The sequence below is a fragment of the Squalius cephalus genome (assembly GCF_949319135.1).
Source record: "Squalius cephalus genome assembly, chromosome: 3".
NCBI lineage: Eukaryota > Metazoa > Chordata > Actinopteri > Cypriniformes > Leuciscidae > Squalius > Squalius cephalus.
The window spans coordinates 10,652,835-10,669,167 of record NC_137124.1 but is presented as its reverse complement, the minus strand read 5'-3'; the positions used below and the strand labels follow the sequence as shown (position 1 = coordinate 10,669,167).

General features: G+C 36.7%; 1 protein-coding gene across 1 annotated transcript; it reads left to right on the top strand.

The window, feature by feature from the left end:
* The first annotated feature begins 5,866 nt into the window (after positions 1-5,866).
* tkfc (triokinase/FMN cyclase) lies at positions 5,867-16,197 on the top strand. Its single transcript, XM_079867734.1, has 16 exons — positions 5,867-5,946; positions 6,089-6,278; positions 8,159-8,451; positions 8,666-8,744; positions 8,906-8,995; positions 9,575-9,609; positions 9,699-9,783; positions 9,871-9,960; positions 10,132-10,248; positions 10,883-10,999; positions 12,444-12,581; positions 12,703-12,809; positions 13,944-14,047; positions 14,493-14,526; positions 15,134-15,226; positions 15,311-16,197. Exons 1-16 carry the CDS (start codon positions 5,941-5,943, stop codon positions 15,467-15,469), a joined length of 1,737 nt encoding a protein of 578 aa, XP_079723860.1. The 5' UTR covers positions 5,867-5,940; the 3' UTR covers positions 15,470-16,197.
* The last annotated feature ends 136 nt before the right edge of the window (positions 16,198-16,333 follow it).

The window sequence follows — 16,333 nt, the reverse complement described above, 5'->3', positions numbered from 1 at the left end:
TGAAAATGTTCTCTTGAAAAAACCTTTGATGGGATTACTTGCCATGGCAACAAATGGCTGTAGCACGGAAGTATACGTCCACAACATACATCCGATTTGGTATAATTTCGGATGTATACGGATATATACAGACCCATGGAATTTGAGCTATCCGGCCAGTATACTCCTGGATTCTTCCGAATTTCAGCAGTGTATACAGGAGTATACTGGTCCGGATACACCTCTTCTCATGCAGTGCAAGGAGAGCAGCAGATTTCATTTCTGCTCTGACAGCCGCAATTAAGATCACGCAGAACACTGTGAGTGAGTGTTAGAAATCAGGATTGATGAGAGAACATAGTGCTTGGTACTCGTTTTGTCTTCAAATCAAACTTGGGTCTGCAGCCAAAGTTTAAATCACGTCTGGCTAGCGCGCTTCTCATCATGTTTTTAAGCATTTGAACACATTCGATCATATGAGTGTTTACACCACAAAAGCAATCCGGTCAAATGTGTTTTGAACTACCTCTGGAAGTGTTCGAAAGTGGACAAGCTCAAAATGTTTTAGACCCCATTTACACCTGTATTTAACGTTTTCCACATGTGATCCGATTGACCAAAACACATCTTAATACCGTAAACAGGACCTTACATTGTTGGAAAATTTTAATTTTGTGAGTCCTATAGGTTTTTCGCCCTGATCGGAACCAAACCAGTTCAGGAAGATTCTCTGGATTCTGGTTGTCAATAATTATAGAAAAAAAAGTGAAATTTCCATTAATGTTCGCGACGGGACGCAAGAATGTTCGAAGTGGGCGTTGCCACTTTTACTAAAACGGCTAACTGAACGAAATGAGATAACTTCACCAAACTTGGTACACTAGTGCATGTACAAGCTTAGTCTGTGATCACATGAAAAAGGACCAAGTGGCACTATAAAATGTAAAGGAAAAGCACAAAAACTATAGCTAGTTTCGCTACACAACAGTCAGTCCGATTGACTTGAAAACGGGCATGCGGTGTCTTTGTCCAAGGTGAGATGATGGTCTATGAGAGCACTCGCTTATCTAAAAAAACAATGAATTGAAATGAAATGAAAAACAATGAAACAATGAAGCCAATGAAGTTTGAGCACCTAAGGCCGATCGAAACGAAACTCGGTAGGCCTGCTTGACTCATGGACCGAGAGGTCTGTGAGAAATATGAAAGAAATCGGCTACAGGGGGACACCATAATCTTTTTCAAGCACGTAAATTAATGATGTTTTATTAACAAAGTTTGGGAGGAGCACGTTCAGATAATTAACCTAATTAACACAGGAGGAGCACATTCAGTTAATCAACTCAATTAACGAGACGACAGCAGACTTACTTCTCACCAACCCATCTCCTCACTTATAATTATTCTTATCCCAACTCTGGGTTCGGGCCAAATTTTGTTGGATCCATAACCTTTTGAGCAGTCATCACACAATAGTGCTTCAGGTGACCTGAGTTCGAGTCCTGGGTCGGGGTCCTTTCCTGATCCCCTTCCCTTCTCTCCTCTCCTCTCCTTTTAGTTCCTGTTGCCACACTACTTACACTGGAATAATTCAAATGTTTTAATGTTCTTGAAAGAAGTCTCCTATGATTTTCAAGAATGAATTTATTTGATCAAAAACAGTATAAACAATAATATTGTCAAATATTATTACAAATTAAAATATAATTTATTCTTGTGATGGAAAGCTGAATTTTCAGTATCATTACTTTCATCATCATTACAAGTCTTCAGTGTCACATGATCCTTCAGAAATTATTCCAATACTAGTGCAAAAAATGCCCGTGCAAAATCAGTTTTTGTGTGTGTTTTTAGTAATTGTTGGTTTGGTGTGTTTGAGTGCTCATTGTTACAATTACACAGCAAAAGTTCAGTGACATTTTTTTTTTGTGCATGGTAGAAAGCACGCAGTGAACTCCGAGAAAACGCTGCGCTTGAGTAAACAGTTTGTGAATAGGCTACTACAAATGATGCCTGTGAAAGAGACTGTGAACGCATTGAATAGGATATGTTTAGTTGGTGAATAGCATAGGCTACTATTACACAGTAGCAATAACGTTAAGCGCACCAGAATGAAATATAATATTCAGAAACAGCATAGCTGACATATAGATTCAGTTAACATCCAACATCCACAAATGAATAAGCGTGTCGATTCAGGGAGCAGTGCAAAGTGCCCGTGCAAAATCAGTTTTTGTGTGTGTTTTTAGTAATTGTTGGTTTCTTGGTAAAGAAAACACATTTTTACTCAAATTAATCAAAATGGATTTATCACATTTTGGATCCAAACTATAATATTCAGAAGTAAACAATGTAGCTGACAGATTGTCAGAATGTTTATTTTTAAACCACAACCTTCTTGGGGCTTCTTTGACTGATACAACCCTCTAATGTCAGAATGTTTTTAAACCTCAACCTTTTAAAAATGATATATTTAACGATATCTTTAGCATTTCTCATCCAAACAACGTCAAACTTGGCACTGCACTTCGTGACCGTAGCGAGACACCTGTCAAGTTTGAAATCAACAAATGATGCCCGTGAAAGAGAATGTGAACGCATTGAATAGGATGTGTTTAGTTGGTGAATAGCATAGGCTACTATTACACAGTAGCAATAACGTTAAGCGCACCAGAATGAAATATAATATTCAGAAACAGCATAGCTGACATATAGATTCAGTTAACATCCAACATCCACAAATGAATAAGCGTGTCGATTCAGGGAGCAGTGCAAAGTGCCCGTGCAAAATCAGTTTTTGTGTGTGTTTTTAGTAATTGTTGGTTTCTTGGTAAAGAAAACACATTTTTACTCCAATTAATCAAAATGGATTTATCACGTTTTGGAACCAAACTATAATATTCAGAAGTAAACAGTGTAGCTGACAGATTGTCAGAATGTTTATTTTTAAACCACAACCTTCTTGGGGCTTCTTTGACTGATACAACTCTCTAGTGTCAGAATGTTTATTTTTAAACCACAACCTTATAAAAATGATATATTTAATGATATCTTTAGCATTTCTCATCCAAACAACGTCAAATTTGGCACTGCACTTACTCGTGACCGTAGCGAGACACCTGTCAAGTTTGAAATCCATCGGACTAACGGTTCAAGAGATATGTGGTTAACAGACACACACACAGACACACAGACAGACAGACGTTTCTGTAATTTATAGAGAGATGCTGATTAATATATTATTAATTATTAATGGTGCTCAATTATTAATGTTGGTTCTTATTATTATCAATGTTGAAAACAGTTTTTGCTTAATATTTTTGTGGAAACTGCCATATTTCTTTAAGATTCTTTGATAAATAGAAAGTTCAAAAGAACGGCATTTGAAATAGAATGAATCAGTTTAATGCATCCTTGTTGAATAAAAGTATTCATTTATATTTTTAAATTATCTTACACCAAACATTTAAACGGGAATGTATCGCAGTTTCTTCAATATAAAGCAGCACAACTGTTTTCAACATTGATATAATAAGAAATGTTTCTTGCAGAAAATCAGGATATTAGAATGATTTCTGAAGGATCATGTATGAGTAATGATGCTGTGCCATCACAGGAATAAATTACATTTTAAAATAATAATAATAAAAAAAATCACAATATTACTGTATTTTTCATCAAATGTAGCCTTGATGAGCATAAGACACTTCTTTAATAAAACATTTTTTTTACCGCCAATGTAAAGGCAAAAAAGTGACAAGTCAAGCACTTCCCTAATACATTCACAGTTTTTACTCAAAATCGATAAAACAAATGTCCATGGACACAATACACATCAATCTTATTGTCATTAACAAATCAGAGCAGTAAATATGACATTTACAGTCAAATTATGCAATATAAAACTGAACACATACTCAAATGAACATGTGTTTTTAAAATGCTGCTTTTCATTCCATATTTGCATGTTTTCCTTTCATAAAGCACACATAGAGATACAGATGCAAACAGATGTGACATATGTGATGAAACCAACGTGAGAGAATCGACACTGCAGGAACGACACTGAATTCACGCTGATCTGTCCAACATCAGGTCAGTGTAATATATTGAATACATTTCTTGGTCTTGTTGTTTTACATTGGAATGTATTTTCATTGCTACTATTCCATTATTTGTTGTTCTCGATGTCCTTTAGGAACGTATTTAACTTGAAGAGAAACATGAACAGCACTGTCTTCAAGAACCAAACATCTTCTTTTGGGTTCCGATGCATAGACACCATCTCCATCCCATTTCAACTTTCTATAATAGCACTAGATTTCATTTTCCTCCTGCCCGTCCAAATGTGGGTCCTCTGGCTGGGCACAAGCAGTATTAGGATTAGGGGACGTCTGGCAGCCTCAGAAATCTTTACAATGAACCTTTCTGCACTAGAGGTTTTAGTGATGGTACGTTACTGCGCTTCTGTGGTTGCCTTTCTCTTTAACTATGAATACACAATGACCATTGTTGTATTATTTTCTGGAAGCTACCTGGTTGGACGACCTCTTATGAACAGCTTGATTTGTGTTGAGCGCTACATGGCTGTGGCTCATCCAGCGATGTACCGCAACCCAGCATTTGTGAAGCACAGATATATCAGTGCTGGACTGGTCTGGATGCTGATTGTAGTTTATGGAGGATTTTCTGTTTGGACCTATCCACGCGGGAAAATTGAGGTCTACACTTGTTCTCTAGCAATCAGCCTGTTGGTGATCACTACTTGTAGTCTAGCAGTGCTCAAGATCCTATTGAGACCAAGTCCTGGTGAAACACAGAAGGAAGGGATGCACCACCAGAAAAAGAGGGCATTTGTAATTATCACTGGCATTCTAGTTTGCATATCTGTCCCATATGGCCTGGAATGTTTTATGATCATTATGAATGGACATTTGTCAAACTATACTTTTTGCCTGCTAGCGGCCATCAATTTATGGATAATGCGACCAAGCAGTGTAATGCAATCCATTCTCTTTCTGTCCAAGCAAAAGAAATTGCCATTCACTAGAAAAGATTAACCATAAAAACGCGGGGGCCTTTATGTTTAATACAAATGTAGTCCTTTGCAAAGTTTCTTCAAATATAACTTTGTATTTGTTAGTTTTGTTCATTTGCTTGCATTAAATAAACACTTTGAGCGTAATGATCTGGTAAAAAATAAATAAAATAAATAATAATAACAATGATAATATAGCCTATATATATATATATATATGAATGATGAAGAACATCAATGTTGTGTAAATGAGATATGTGCTTAGTTATATTGCTGATGTAGTAAATTGTAATCATATTTAATAATAAAGAGAGGACAAAGTGGACATGAGTACTTTACTATTTAAGTAGCCTATATTATTATTTTGATTATTATTATTGTTTCTACAAACATACACTAGAGAATAATTGGCCATTCATTGGTCATTTTGGTCATAAAAGCAGGATTTATATAGGAGATTAAAACTCAGAATTAATGGGATAGTTCCACCAAAAATGAAATTCTGTTTGAAAATGACTCACCCTCAAACCCGTAAGAATTTTGTTCATCTTCAGTTCAGAACACAAATGAAGATATTTTTTAATAAAATCTGACCCATTTCTATCCCTCCTTTGACAGCAATGCAACTACCGCTTTAAAAGTTCATTAAAGAGATCGTAAAAACAATCCATATGAATTTAGTCAAAATTTTCTGAAGAGACTCGTTCGCGATATATGATGAACAGATCAAATTTAGGCTGTTATTTACATATATAAACAGTATTGGATAATTCCGTCAATGACGGGGAAAGAGTTAAAAATATATAAATTGGAGATGAGCGCACGTGCTCTGGGGCGGGCTTCGTGACGTCATCGTCATAGATGCATGTTTGCGGAAGTGATCAAAGGACGAAGGTTGTGTATGTGCACTGACTGCAAGCGTGATGGAGGTGTGTAACGGTGTCTTCTGCTGCAGGAATATTGCAACAAACTTGTTACATGTTGATTTTGTAAAGCATATGGTTTTGAAACAGCTGTTCAGTAGAGACTGGCTGAGGTTTGAAATGTACTCTTTTTATACGGTTGGAGCAGGTGCGGAGTAAATTGTTGAACTCGGTTGAGAAGTGTGTGGACGAGGCTTTGGAGGGTCTCGTCAGGAGTACCGGGGGTCTGGCGCTGCTGCGGGGGCACAGAGTTGTGCTGCGGGCCGATCTGGAGAACATTAAGGGAAAGGTAGCGTTGCTGTCCGGGGGAGGATCTGGCCATGAACCCGCACATGCAGGTAATGCGTGAAACAGCAGCACCTCCGTCCTCTGTTCAATGTGCAATGTTCGTAACTGTATTTTAAAAAATATAAGAAGAAGAAGAACATATGATTTGGTTATTAAAATTAAATTAGTTGCTGTAATCTGATGTAGTCAGGTGGAACCAGCTATTTTAAATGATATTTTTGACTTGAATAAAACAGGTTCTTTTAGATTAAATAGCCGCTTTCCGACCGGAGGAACCTTTTCACAGTTCCTAGAACTATTGGCTAAAGTACCCGGATGTCGGCGTGTTCGCACTGCAGGAACTAGGAACGATTTTAGTTCTAGGAACTCCATTTGGAGGAACTAATTTAGGTCCTACTTCAGAGTAGGGTCTAAACCAGCTCTATAGGAACTATTCGTGACGTTAGTGTACGCTGATGACCGAACGCACGCGGAACACCAGCACCCGCCATTTTTAAAACAGCTAGAATGTAAACACACAGATTATAGCCTATATATTTACTCCAGAAACTAACTATACAAACATGGAAAACAGTGATAGATGGGTCTCTAAACCTTTATGCTGAAGAGAAAATCCAACGCAACTTTGAGGGGACCAAGTCAAACATGATTATGTATTTCTGCTCAGCTAGCAACACTGGACATCAACCACACGGCATAGGCTAATAACCTTTTTCATATAATGTCTACTTTCTATAACAGTTCTGGTTCTATCTAATAACATGTTAAACAGTACTGTTAGACAGATCGCTAACTAACCGCCAAAATAAAGGTCCGTCGCGCCGTCAAAATAAAAGTCACTGTGCTTGTGTCACTCCCTTACCCCTCCTACCAGTTCCTATGGCCACTTGGCCAGTGCGAACGCAAACAGCAAAACCGAGTTTGGGGGAGAGTAGTTCCTAGAACTGTTTAGAAGTGGACAGTTCCTAGAACTAAGTTCCTATAACTACTTGGTCGGAAAGCGGCTATATGATGCACTTTTTAGGTCACCTGACAAAACATTAAAGTAAAGCATTAAAGATTAAAACATTAAAGAGTTGGGACTGGGTAAGAGAGATCTATAACAAAAAGATTTTAAAATGTATTATTTTATGTAGCACACCAAGAGGGAATATGATGATACTGTATCATTTTAATACATTTTCATATCATAAATGCATTCCTGTTTGGTCCTTAAACTGCTTTGTTTGCAGTTTGAAGGTGATTTTACAATATTAACAATAACTAAAGTAAAGTTTGTGGTTACCATAGTCCATTTTTATAACATTTACACTACTGTTAAAATATTTGGGGTCAGTAAGAACTTTTTTTTATAGAATTTTTATTTTGGAAAATATGTGTTTAGGAAATTTGCTACTTTTATTTCAGCAAGGACACATTAAATTAACCAGAAGTGACAGTAAAGACTTTTATAATGTCAAAAAATATAACATTTTTCTAATCATCAAAGAATCCTCACAAAATGCATCGTTGTTTCCACAGCACAACTGCTTTAAACATTGATAAAAATAAGAAATATTTCTTGAGCAGCAATCAAATCAGCATATTAGAATGATTTCTGAAGGATCATGTGACACTTAAGACTGGAGTAATGATGCTGAAAATTCAGCTTTGCATCACAGCTTGACATTGCATTTTAAAATATATTAATGAATTTGTAAGAAGTTTTACTGTATTTTTGATCCAAAAAATGCAGTCTTGGTGAGCATAAGAGACTTCTTTAAAAACATAAAAAAATATTTTATCTAGTGTACTTTTATGGATGCTTTTAGCAAACATGACTTGCATATGAACAGTTCGTAACAGTTTATGCATTCCCTGGGAATTGAACCTATGGGCTTGGTGTTGCTAGTCCCATTGCTGTACTTGAGCTACTGTCACTCTCTCTCAGGTTACATTGGCAGGGGGATGCTGTCCGGAGCTGTGGCGGGAGCAGTGTTTGCGTCCCCTCCTCCGGGAAGTGTCCTGGCTGCCATCCTGACTCTGTGGAAGGGAGGCGCCTCAGGAGTCCTGCTCATCGTGAAGAACTACACGGGTGACCGTCTAAACTTTGGCATAGCTGTCGAACAGGCCAGATTGCAGGGCGTCCAGGTGGACATGGTGATTGTGGCCGATGACTGCGCCTTCGCTCAGCCCAGCAAGGCCGGCAGGAGAGGCTTGTGTGGAACTGTGTTCATTCATAAGGTACCAGAATCGGCTTGACATGGCTATATTACTTGCTATGCTTTCTCATAGACTCATTTTGATGTTACTTCAACCATATATAACTCCATTTAACCTATTTCTGGCCAAAGAGTCCTTGAACTTGAACTTTCTATGCATACTCATTGGCTCCGACAGATGTCACATCACTTAATCAATTTGATTGTTTTTAAATAAATGCCCTGTTTCTTTTTAGCTAGCTGGAGCTCTAGCAGAGAAAGGCTGTCCTTTGGATGAAATTGTTGCATGGGTGAACAAAGCAACAAAAAATATTGGTGAGAAAGACCAGCATAATACCATTTGGGTTGTTATATCTTAAATGCTGCAGTTCTAAATTATAATTTTTTTTAATTGTGAAAGTCCAACCACTGTGCCATGCAATATACTGTATTTATATATATACACACTGACATTATATATATTGTTGTTTTAACAGGCACATTGGGTGTTAGTCTGTCTCCATGCAGTGTTCCCGGATGCCTTCCATCTTTCCAGCTTCCACCAGGAGAGATGGAGTTGGGACTGGGTAAGAGAGATCTATAACAAAAAGAGTAAAGATTAAAAATGTATTATTTTATGTATCATTAAGTACGTGTATATAGCTTTTATGTTTAATCACAATTAATTGATTTGACAGCAGATATATATACACATTTATTTAAACAAAATTTCAGTAAAAACAGTAATATTGAGAAATTTTAATAGACTTTAAAATATTTTTTCTATATGAATATATTATTTTAAAATGTAATTTATTCCTATGATGCTAAGCTGAATTTTCAGCATCATTACTCCAGTCTTCAATGTCACATGATCCTTCCTGCTCAATATAAACATTTATTATAATTATCAGTGTTGAAAACAGATGTGCTGCTTAACGTGATACATTTTTTCAGGACTCTTGATAAATAGACCAGCAAAAGAAATTTATTTAAAAAAGGAAATCTTTTGAAACATTATAAATGTCTTTTGCTGATCAATTTCATGTGTCCTTGCATGTCAAATCCTTTAAAAAAAAAAAAACTTTCTGATTCCAAACGTTTGAACAGTAGTGTTTATATACTATATTTATATATTAAAATGTACACAATGTTTATTTGTATAGGGATCCATGGAGAAGCAGGTATTAAGAGATCAAAAGTGAGTCTTTTCAAAATGCCGTTCATCCAATCCTACAATAAAGAGTAATGTAAGGTCTTTTGAGATTGATGGTTTTTTTTTTTTTTCAGGTGGCCTCTGCCGATGAAGTTGTGAAAACTATATTAAGTCACATGACTGATTCCTCAAACAAATCGCATCTGTCCCTGAAGTCAGGTATGATGTGTAACTGGCCAGCACAGGGTTGATTCAGAAGGTGTGTGTTTGCATGAATGTGTATTCAAAAATGTATTTCTCTAACAGGAGACAAGGTGGTGCTGTGTGTGAATAATCTTGGTGCTCTTTCATGTTTGGAAATAGCTGTGGTTTCCAAAGCAGCTGTACACTGCCTAGGTGAGACTCGAGTAGCACAACACTAGATTTAAAACATTCAACTTTAGACAAAATATATAGAACTGAATAAATGATCTTGTTATATCCTAATATTTGCATTTCATTATACTGTTTGGACATTAGAGTTCTTCAACTGGTGTTGACTGCGTTTGATTTGATTCTCCTTTTCAGAGGAGCGTGGTGTGCTGGTTGTCAGGGCGATGTCGGGATCGTTCATGACATCACTGGAGATGGCGGGAATGTCTCTTTCTTTAATGAAGGTTGATGAAGAGATGCTCAGACTGTTTGGTGCGTTCGCTTTAAATTCAATTCTACATGCACACTTAACTGGATGACATTGGAATCATGAGTTAGTCCTCAGAAAATGAGTGTTATAATGACAGAGCTAAAATGAATATTAAACGTATTTCACTGCACACAGCATCTTTAAGATGATAAAATTGTTAATTTGCCAGTATACTCTGAAGTGAATGCATATGTAGTGAATTTACAGTATACTGTAAAACTGTGTATGTGAAGTGTCACTGATTTGTATATTGTATATACAGTATATTCACTCCATTTAAGCTGCGAATGCTCTGCATACCCAAGTCATTCATGGACTCGCTGATTAGTATTAACACTATAAATTACTATAAATTCCCTTGTTTGTTGTGTATCATAAAGCTTGCATGATAAAATGTTAGTAATACATACGTAACTCTCAGTCATTTATTTATTTGCCAAACGACGGTAATTTTCTTCAAATCTGCCACTCACTGATAGTTTCGGGTAAACGGACGCACATCCATCCAACGTGCACCAGGTGCATTTTTTAAATAACGTGTCACCCAGCATACCCGGTTAAAAAAAGTCACCGCTCGCAACTAATATAGATATATATACACTATAAATACATATATCACTGATTTGTCTTTCTCAGATGCTAAAACCACAGCCCCGGCCTGGCCTAACCTCAGCACGACCTCTGTGAGTGGGAGGAACCTGTTCATGGAACCTGCAGAAAAACCTGCCGCTGCTTCAGATAAATATCATGAAGGTAGAGAAGAGTGCAAAATATACATTTTTCAAAATATAGTTATATGTGCCTCAATGATTTCACTTTTCTAACTTCAGTTAGTGTGTAATGTTGCTGTCTGAGCATAAACAACATCTGCAATGTTACGACGCTCAAAGTTCAAAGCAAAGGAAGATATTTGCTTTTTAAGAAATTGCTTTTTAAGGACTACAACAAACGGCTGCTAGTGACTATACGACATTCCTCCAGGGTTAGTGACATCACCAACCCTAAAATTAGCATAAACCCCGCCCCCGGTACACGATTTATAGATTATCAAGATAGAATATGCTAATCAATGACTAGAAGATAACCACATAAGATACATAAATTCATCAACTAACCATTCAGAAACGTCCTGTTGCATTCTACATGTTGTCACTTCTTCTTGAGTCTCTCCATCATTGTCTGACTCTGGTTTGAACATAAAAGGCTAAAAGGTTTTCAGATTTTCAGTGCATGTCTGTGTGAGTGCAAGCTGTTGTAGCTCCGCCCTCTGTGCTGGGAGCAGCAACTCATTTGCATTTAAAGGAACAGACACAAAACGGTGCGTTTTTTGCTCACCCTCAAAAAGTGACAACTTTAACATGCTGTATAAAAATATCTGTGGGGTATTTTGAGCTAAAACTTCACACACACACTCTGGGGACATCAAAGACATATTTTACATCTTGTGAAAAGGGCATTATACCACCCCTTTAAAAAGAACACAAAGAAACTATTTAACTAATAATATACATAAATTATTTATAATAAATAATTAACATAATTAATAATTAACATTTACTGATAATAAAATAATATAAATGCACGACTGTTTAAAAGCTTGGGGCCAGTGCAAGTCTTGGTGAGAATAAAGGCCTATAAACCTATAAAACTATGACGATACCTATATTAGCGTCCACACCAGGGCAAGATATCGTTCTGTTTATTATAAGCGGGGTGGATTCTGATTGGCTGTCAATATTTTTAATAGTTCTGAGAGTGATTCCAACAGTATCATTCTTCTGTGCCGTTATCATTAAACTTGTGGTGTGGACTCTGCTATTCTTTTATATTTAGAACAATTTTATAACTATATCTTTATCGTTATTGTCCTTGGTGTCTCTTATTTACACCAAGGCTGCATTTATTTATTTTAAATACAGTAAAAACAGTAATATTGTGAAATATTAAAAATTAAGTAGCTGTTATCTATTTCAATATATTTTAAAATGTAATTTATTCCTGTGATGGTAAAGATGAATCAGAATTCTCTGATGAAAAGAAAGTTTGGAACAGCATTGAAATGGAAATCTTTTGTAACATTATAAATGTCTTTACTGTCAATTTAATGTATCTTTTGGTATTAAAGTATACTGAACAGTATTGTATATTTACTGAAATACCTGAAGCACTTCATCGACACATTGGTGCTGCTTCACAGGCTCGCTTTCTCCCGTCATTCACCTGGTTTTGGAGTCCGTGTGCAAGATCCTCCTGCAGCGCCAAGAGGAACTCAATGCGTTGGACCGCGCAGCAGGGGATGGAGATTGTGGGAGCACACATGCTCTTTTAGCTAATGGTAAAACTTTTTCAACATTCAAACAATACACATTATTTAAACCAACATATTGCTTAATTTTGTGTTCATATATAAAATTATTAAAAGGTTTCACTTGCCTTCACAATATGGTCTACTTCAGCCATTCAGGAGTGGCTCCAGACCAGCCGAATCCCTGGAAACCTTGGCCAGCTTCTAGCAGATCTGGGTCTGTTGGTCCAGGAAAGGATGGGAGGATCATCAGGGGCGGTATGTGAATGTGTTCAGACACTCAACGCGCTAAACCAGTGCTTGAGCTGATAAATTACTCTAATGGCTGTTCACACCAAGAACAAAAACTGTATAAGCATCCACACCAGTGGTTGATATTGTTCTGTTTATTCTAAGCGCACTGCAGTCGTCTGCTGCTTTAAATGCTCGAGCTCTTACAAGTCTGGTGGATTCTGATTGGCTGTCAATATTTTTATCGTTCATCAGCTGGACTTTTTTTTTATTAAAGTGATTCCAATGATATCGTTCCTTTATGCCGTTATCAATATAGTTGTGGTGTGAACTCTGCTATTATTTTTATATTTAGAATGATTTTAGAACTATATCTTTATCATTATAGTTATCGTCCTTGGTGTGATCGGGGCTTGAGGGTGTGTTTACACTTGTAGTTTGGTTCTCTTGGTTTGTTTGGTCTGCTCTGTACCAATAAAAAATGTATACATTTAGTCCTGGTTTACTTAGCGTTCACACTGTAAATTGTTAACACTGAACCTAAACATACAAAACTTTATGGCGTATATTTTGCAACTGAACTTACCAAACATCCAAAACAAAGCTGTGCGCTGGGCTAAACATGGTCATTGTATGTGCGAAGCCTGAATATGATGGTATTTTGACCAGCTGAGAACTCGCGAAGAGCTTGTGAAATGTGTAAATGAGTCAAAATTAACAGCAGGAATTCTTCTATTGCATTAAATGAAGATCTACTGCAAGGAGACGGCATTTCCGACACATACACCGAACTGTAACGGATAAGAACCAGGTATACTCGAGCATTCTGTTCTTTTAGGGTCGCATCTTGTGACATCATGTCCTGTTTTTGGTTCGTTTATGTTTTTGTTCCGTGTTGCGTTCATATTTCAATCAAACCGCATCAGAGTTTGATTTGAAGTGGACCGAGACCCATATTTTCATTTTTTCAGCGTCTCGGTCCGCTTGTTTGGTGGCACCAGGGTCCATTTTTTCGAATGAACTGCACTAACAGAGAAATCGCACCAGGGTTTGTTTTAATCTGACCAAACATGCCAAGTGTGAACACACCCTAAATATCTGGGGGGAAATTATGTCTTTCTCATGAAATGATCAAATGATCCGTTATCTTTTTCTCCCCAGTTATATTGCTTGTTTTTGTGTGCGGCTGCCCCTTATCTCAAAGAAAACAGTGATGGTGCTGCTTGGGCCAAGGCATTGCATGCTGGGACCGAGGCCATGAAAAGGTCAGTGGCGGGTCATTGTGATTATTTTTTTTTTTTTTTTTTTTTTTTTTTTTTTTTTTTGCCAAGTCAGGTTCTGTCTGAAAATGTAGTCCTGACCCTACACATAAGTTATCCCTGAAATCAGAGGGAAATGATGGTGAATAACACTGATGTAGAAGCACCTAACACTGGCTGTAACCCTAAACGTGACATGAACTGTAAACTTGTCCCTTAAATCTGATCGGTTGATTGGAATGATGTTCCAGGATCAACAAAGATGTTGATTTAGGAAAATGTTGTACGTCAGGGACACCAGTATTAAATGAACTCATTCTCAGTTGTTTTCCTTCATACTTTAGTATTTTCAGTATATTAGAATATACACGTTGCCAAGTTTACAGTTTGGCACAAATCATAAAGATGTGTGTCATTTTATTGCAAATTTATTTCTAATTTTTTCCGACAGATATGGAGGTGCTGAACCAGGAGATCGGACCATGGTATGATTGAGACAGGAATTAAGAGTCAAATTCTAGTTTTAGTAATTGTTGCACACAAATTGGTAATCTCCATTCTTTAATTAGCAAATAGTAAAAGCGTATTAGTTAACATATGCATGAATTACACTCATGAATTACACTTAGAATCTTTTTTTTTTTTCTGAAGATTTTTTACATTTGAAAAAAAGTCCAACACTGTTTCCAACATTGATAATAATATGTTTGTGGAAACTGATAGTTATTCGGAATAGAAATCTTTTGCAACATTAAAAATGTCTTTACTGTTACATTTGACCAATTGAATACATCCTTGCTGAATAAAAGTATTAATTTCTTTCAAAAAATAATCTTACTTTTGAAAAGTAGTGTAGTTCCCTTTTTGCCTGAATAGTTTACTGAATGTACATGATCAGTATTTTGGATAAATGTGTGTAGGCTATTGGCAAACACTACTGACCGTTTATATCCATGTATCAATGATTTATCTGATTGGGCAGTGTTTTTAAAATAATTAACCTGCAAGTCTTATCCTTGGACCTTTTATTGAATCAAATCTTTTGATACCTGCAAATCATTGATGAAACTGACCCTCTGTGCTATCTTTTAGCTTGATGCCCTATGCCCCGCTGTGGAGGAGTTGATGAAACTTTCCACAGCACCTCCTGATGGTCACATGGCTATACTACAAGCAGCAGTGGAGGTGTGGACAATCACTTTAGCAATTTTGATGTTTTCTCATAATTTCTTGCATCTATAATTTTGGCCTCTTGCCTATCTGTTACAGAAAGCAGATTTGGGAGCCGAATCTACACGCAGTCTCACTGCAAGGGCTGGACGTGCCAGTTACGTTGCGTCTGAACATTTGACCCAGCCTGACCCTGGTGCCGTGGCGGTAGCCGCCATCCTGAGGGCCATACTCCATTCTTTGAAGGCGGATAGTTAAAGAAGCTCACCATCAATATGCAGATTCTTAAAGTGCCCCTATTATGCCATTTTAAAGGTTCCTAATTTCATTTTGGAGGTCTCCTACAATAGGTTTACATGCATGCATGGAAAAAAAAATGAACATAATATACATTTCACATCTCCTAATTTTTCAAAGAGTCTGTAACCGGTTCCTTCGAATTTAAGATTCAGTCTCTCTAAAACCGAGCCTACTCTGCTCTGATTGGTCAGATGGCCCAGTCTGTTGTGATTGGTCTACTCTGCTCGTTCAGACGGCCCTGTTTGTTGTGATGCATTTGAAGTGCATCAAAGTGGATTCGCAGTTGTCAAAAAAAAAAAAACCCAAAGTTTTACTAACATTGATTTGTGCAGATCTTCAAAGATGTGAATGATTTGAAATACTTTCTCTGATCCCAGTTAAATGTGATATAGGTTGACACCACTGAAGAGTGTAAAACTGGCTCTGGTGCATTTTCAACATTCAACTATTTTTTTACCAACATAGAAATATTGGCTCAATAATTGTTTAACACAAACCTGTTTAAAACGTTCATTCTTTTTTGTATTGCCGTTTGGTGCCACTAACTCGGCAGAATTTACACTCTTCTGCTTTAATGAAAATGGTGGAAATATAACTAATCCATCAATACACTACCATTAATGAAACAATAATAGTGACTAAGACCAAACATTGTAAAAGTGAGAGGGCTTGTAGTGGATCTTTTTTTCCTTTTTTTCTTTTTTTTACTGTTGTAAACAGTTATGGTAATTTAATGCAGATATATAATCTTTTTTAAGGGATTAAGCTTTTAATGCAAAATGAGCATTATTAAAGGTTCATTTAACAGCAAATGTTTTAACA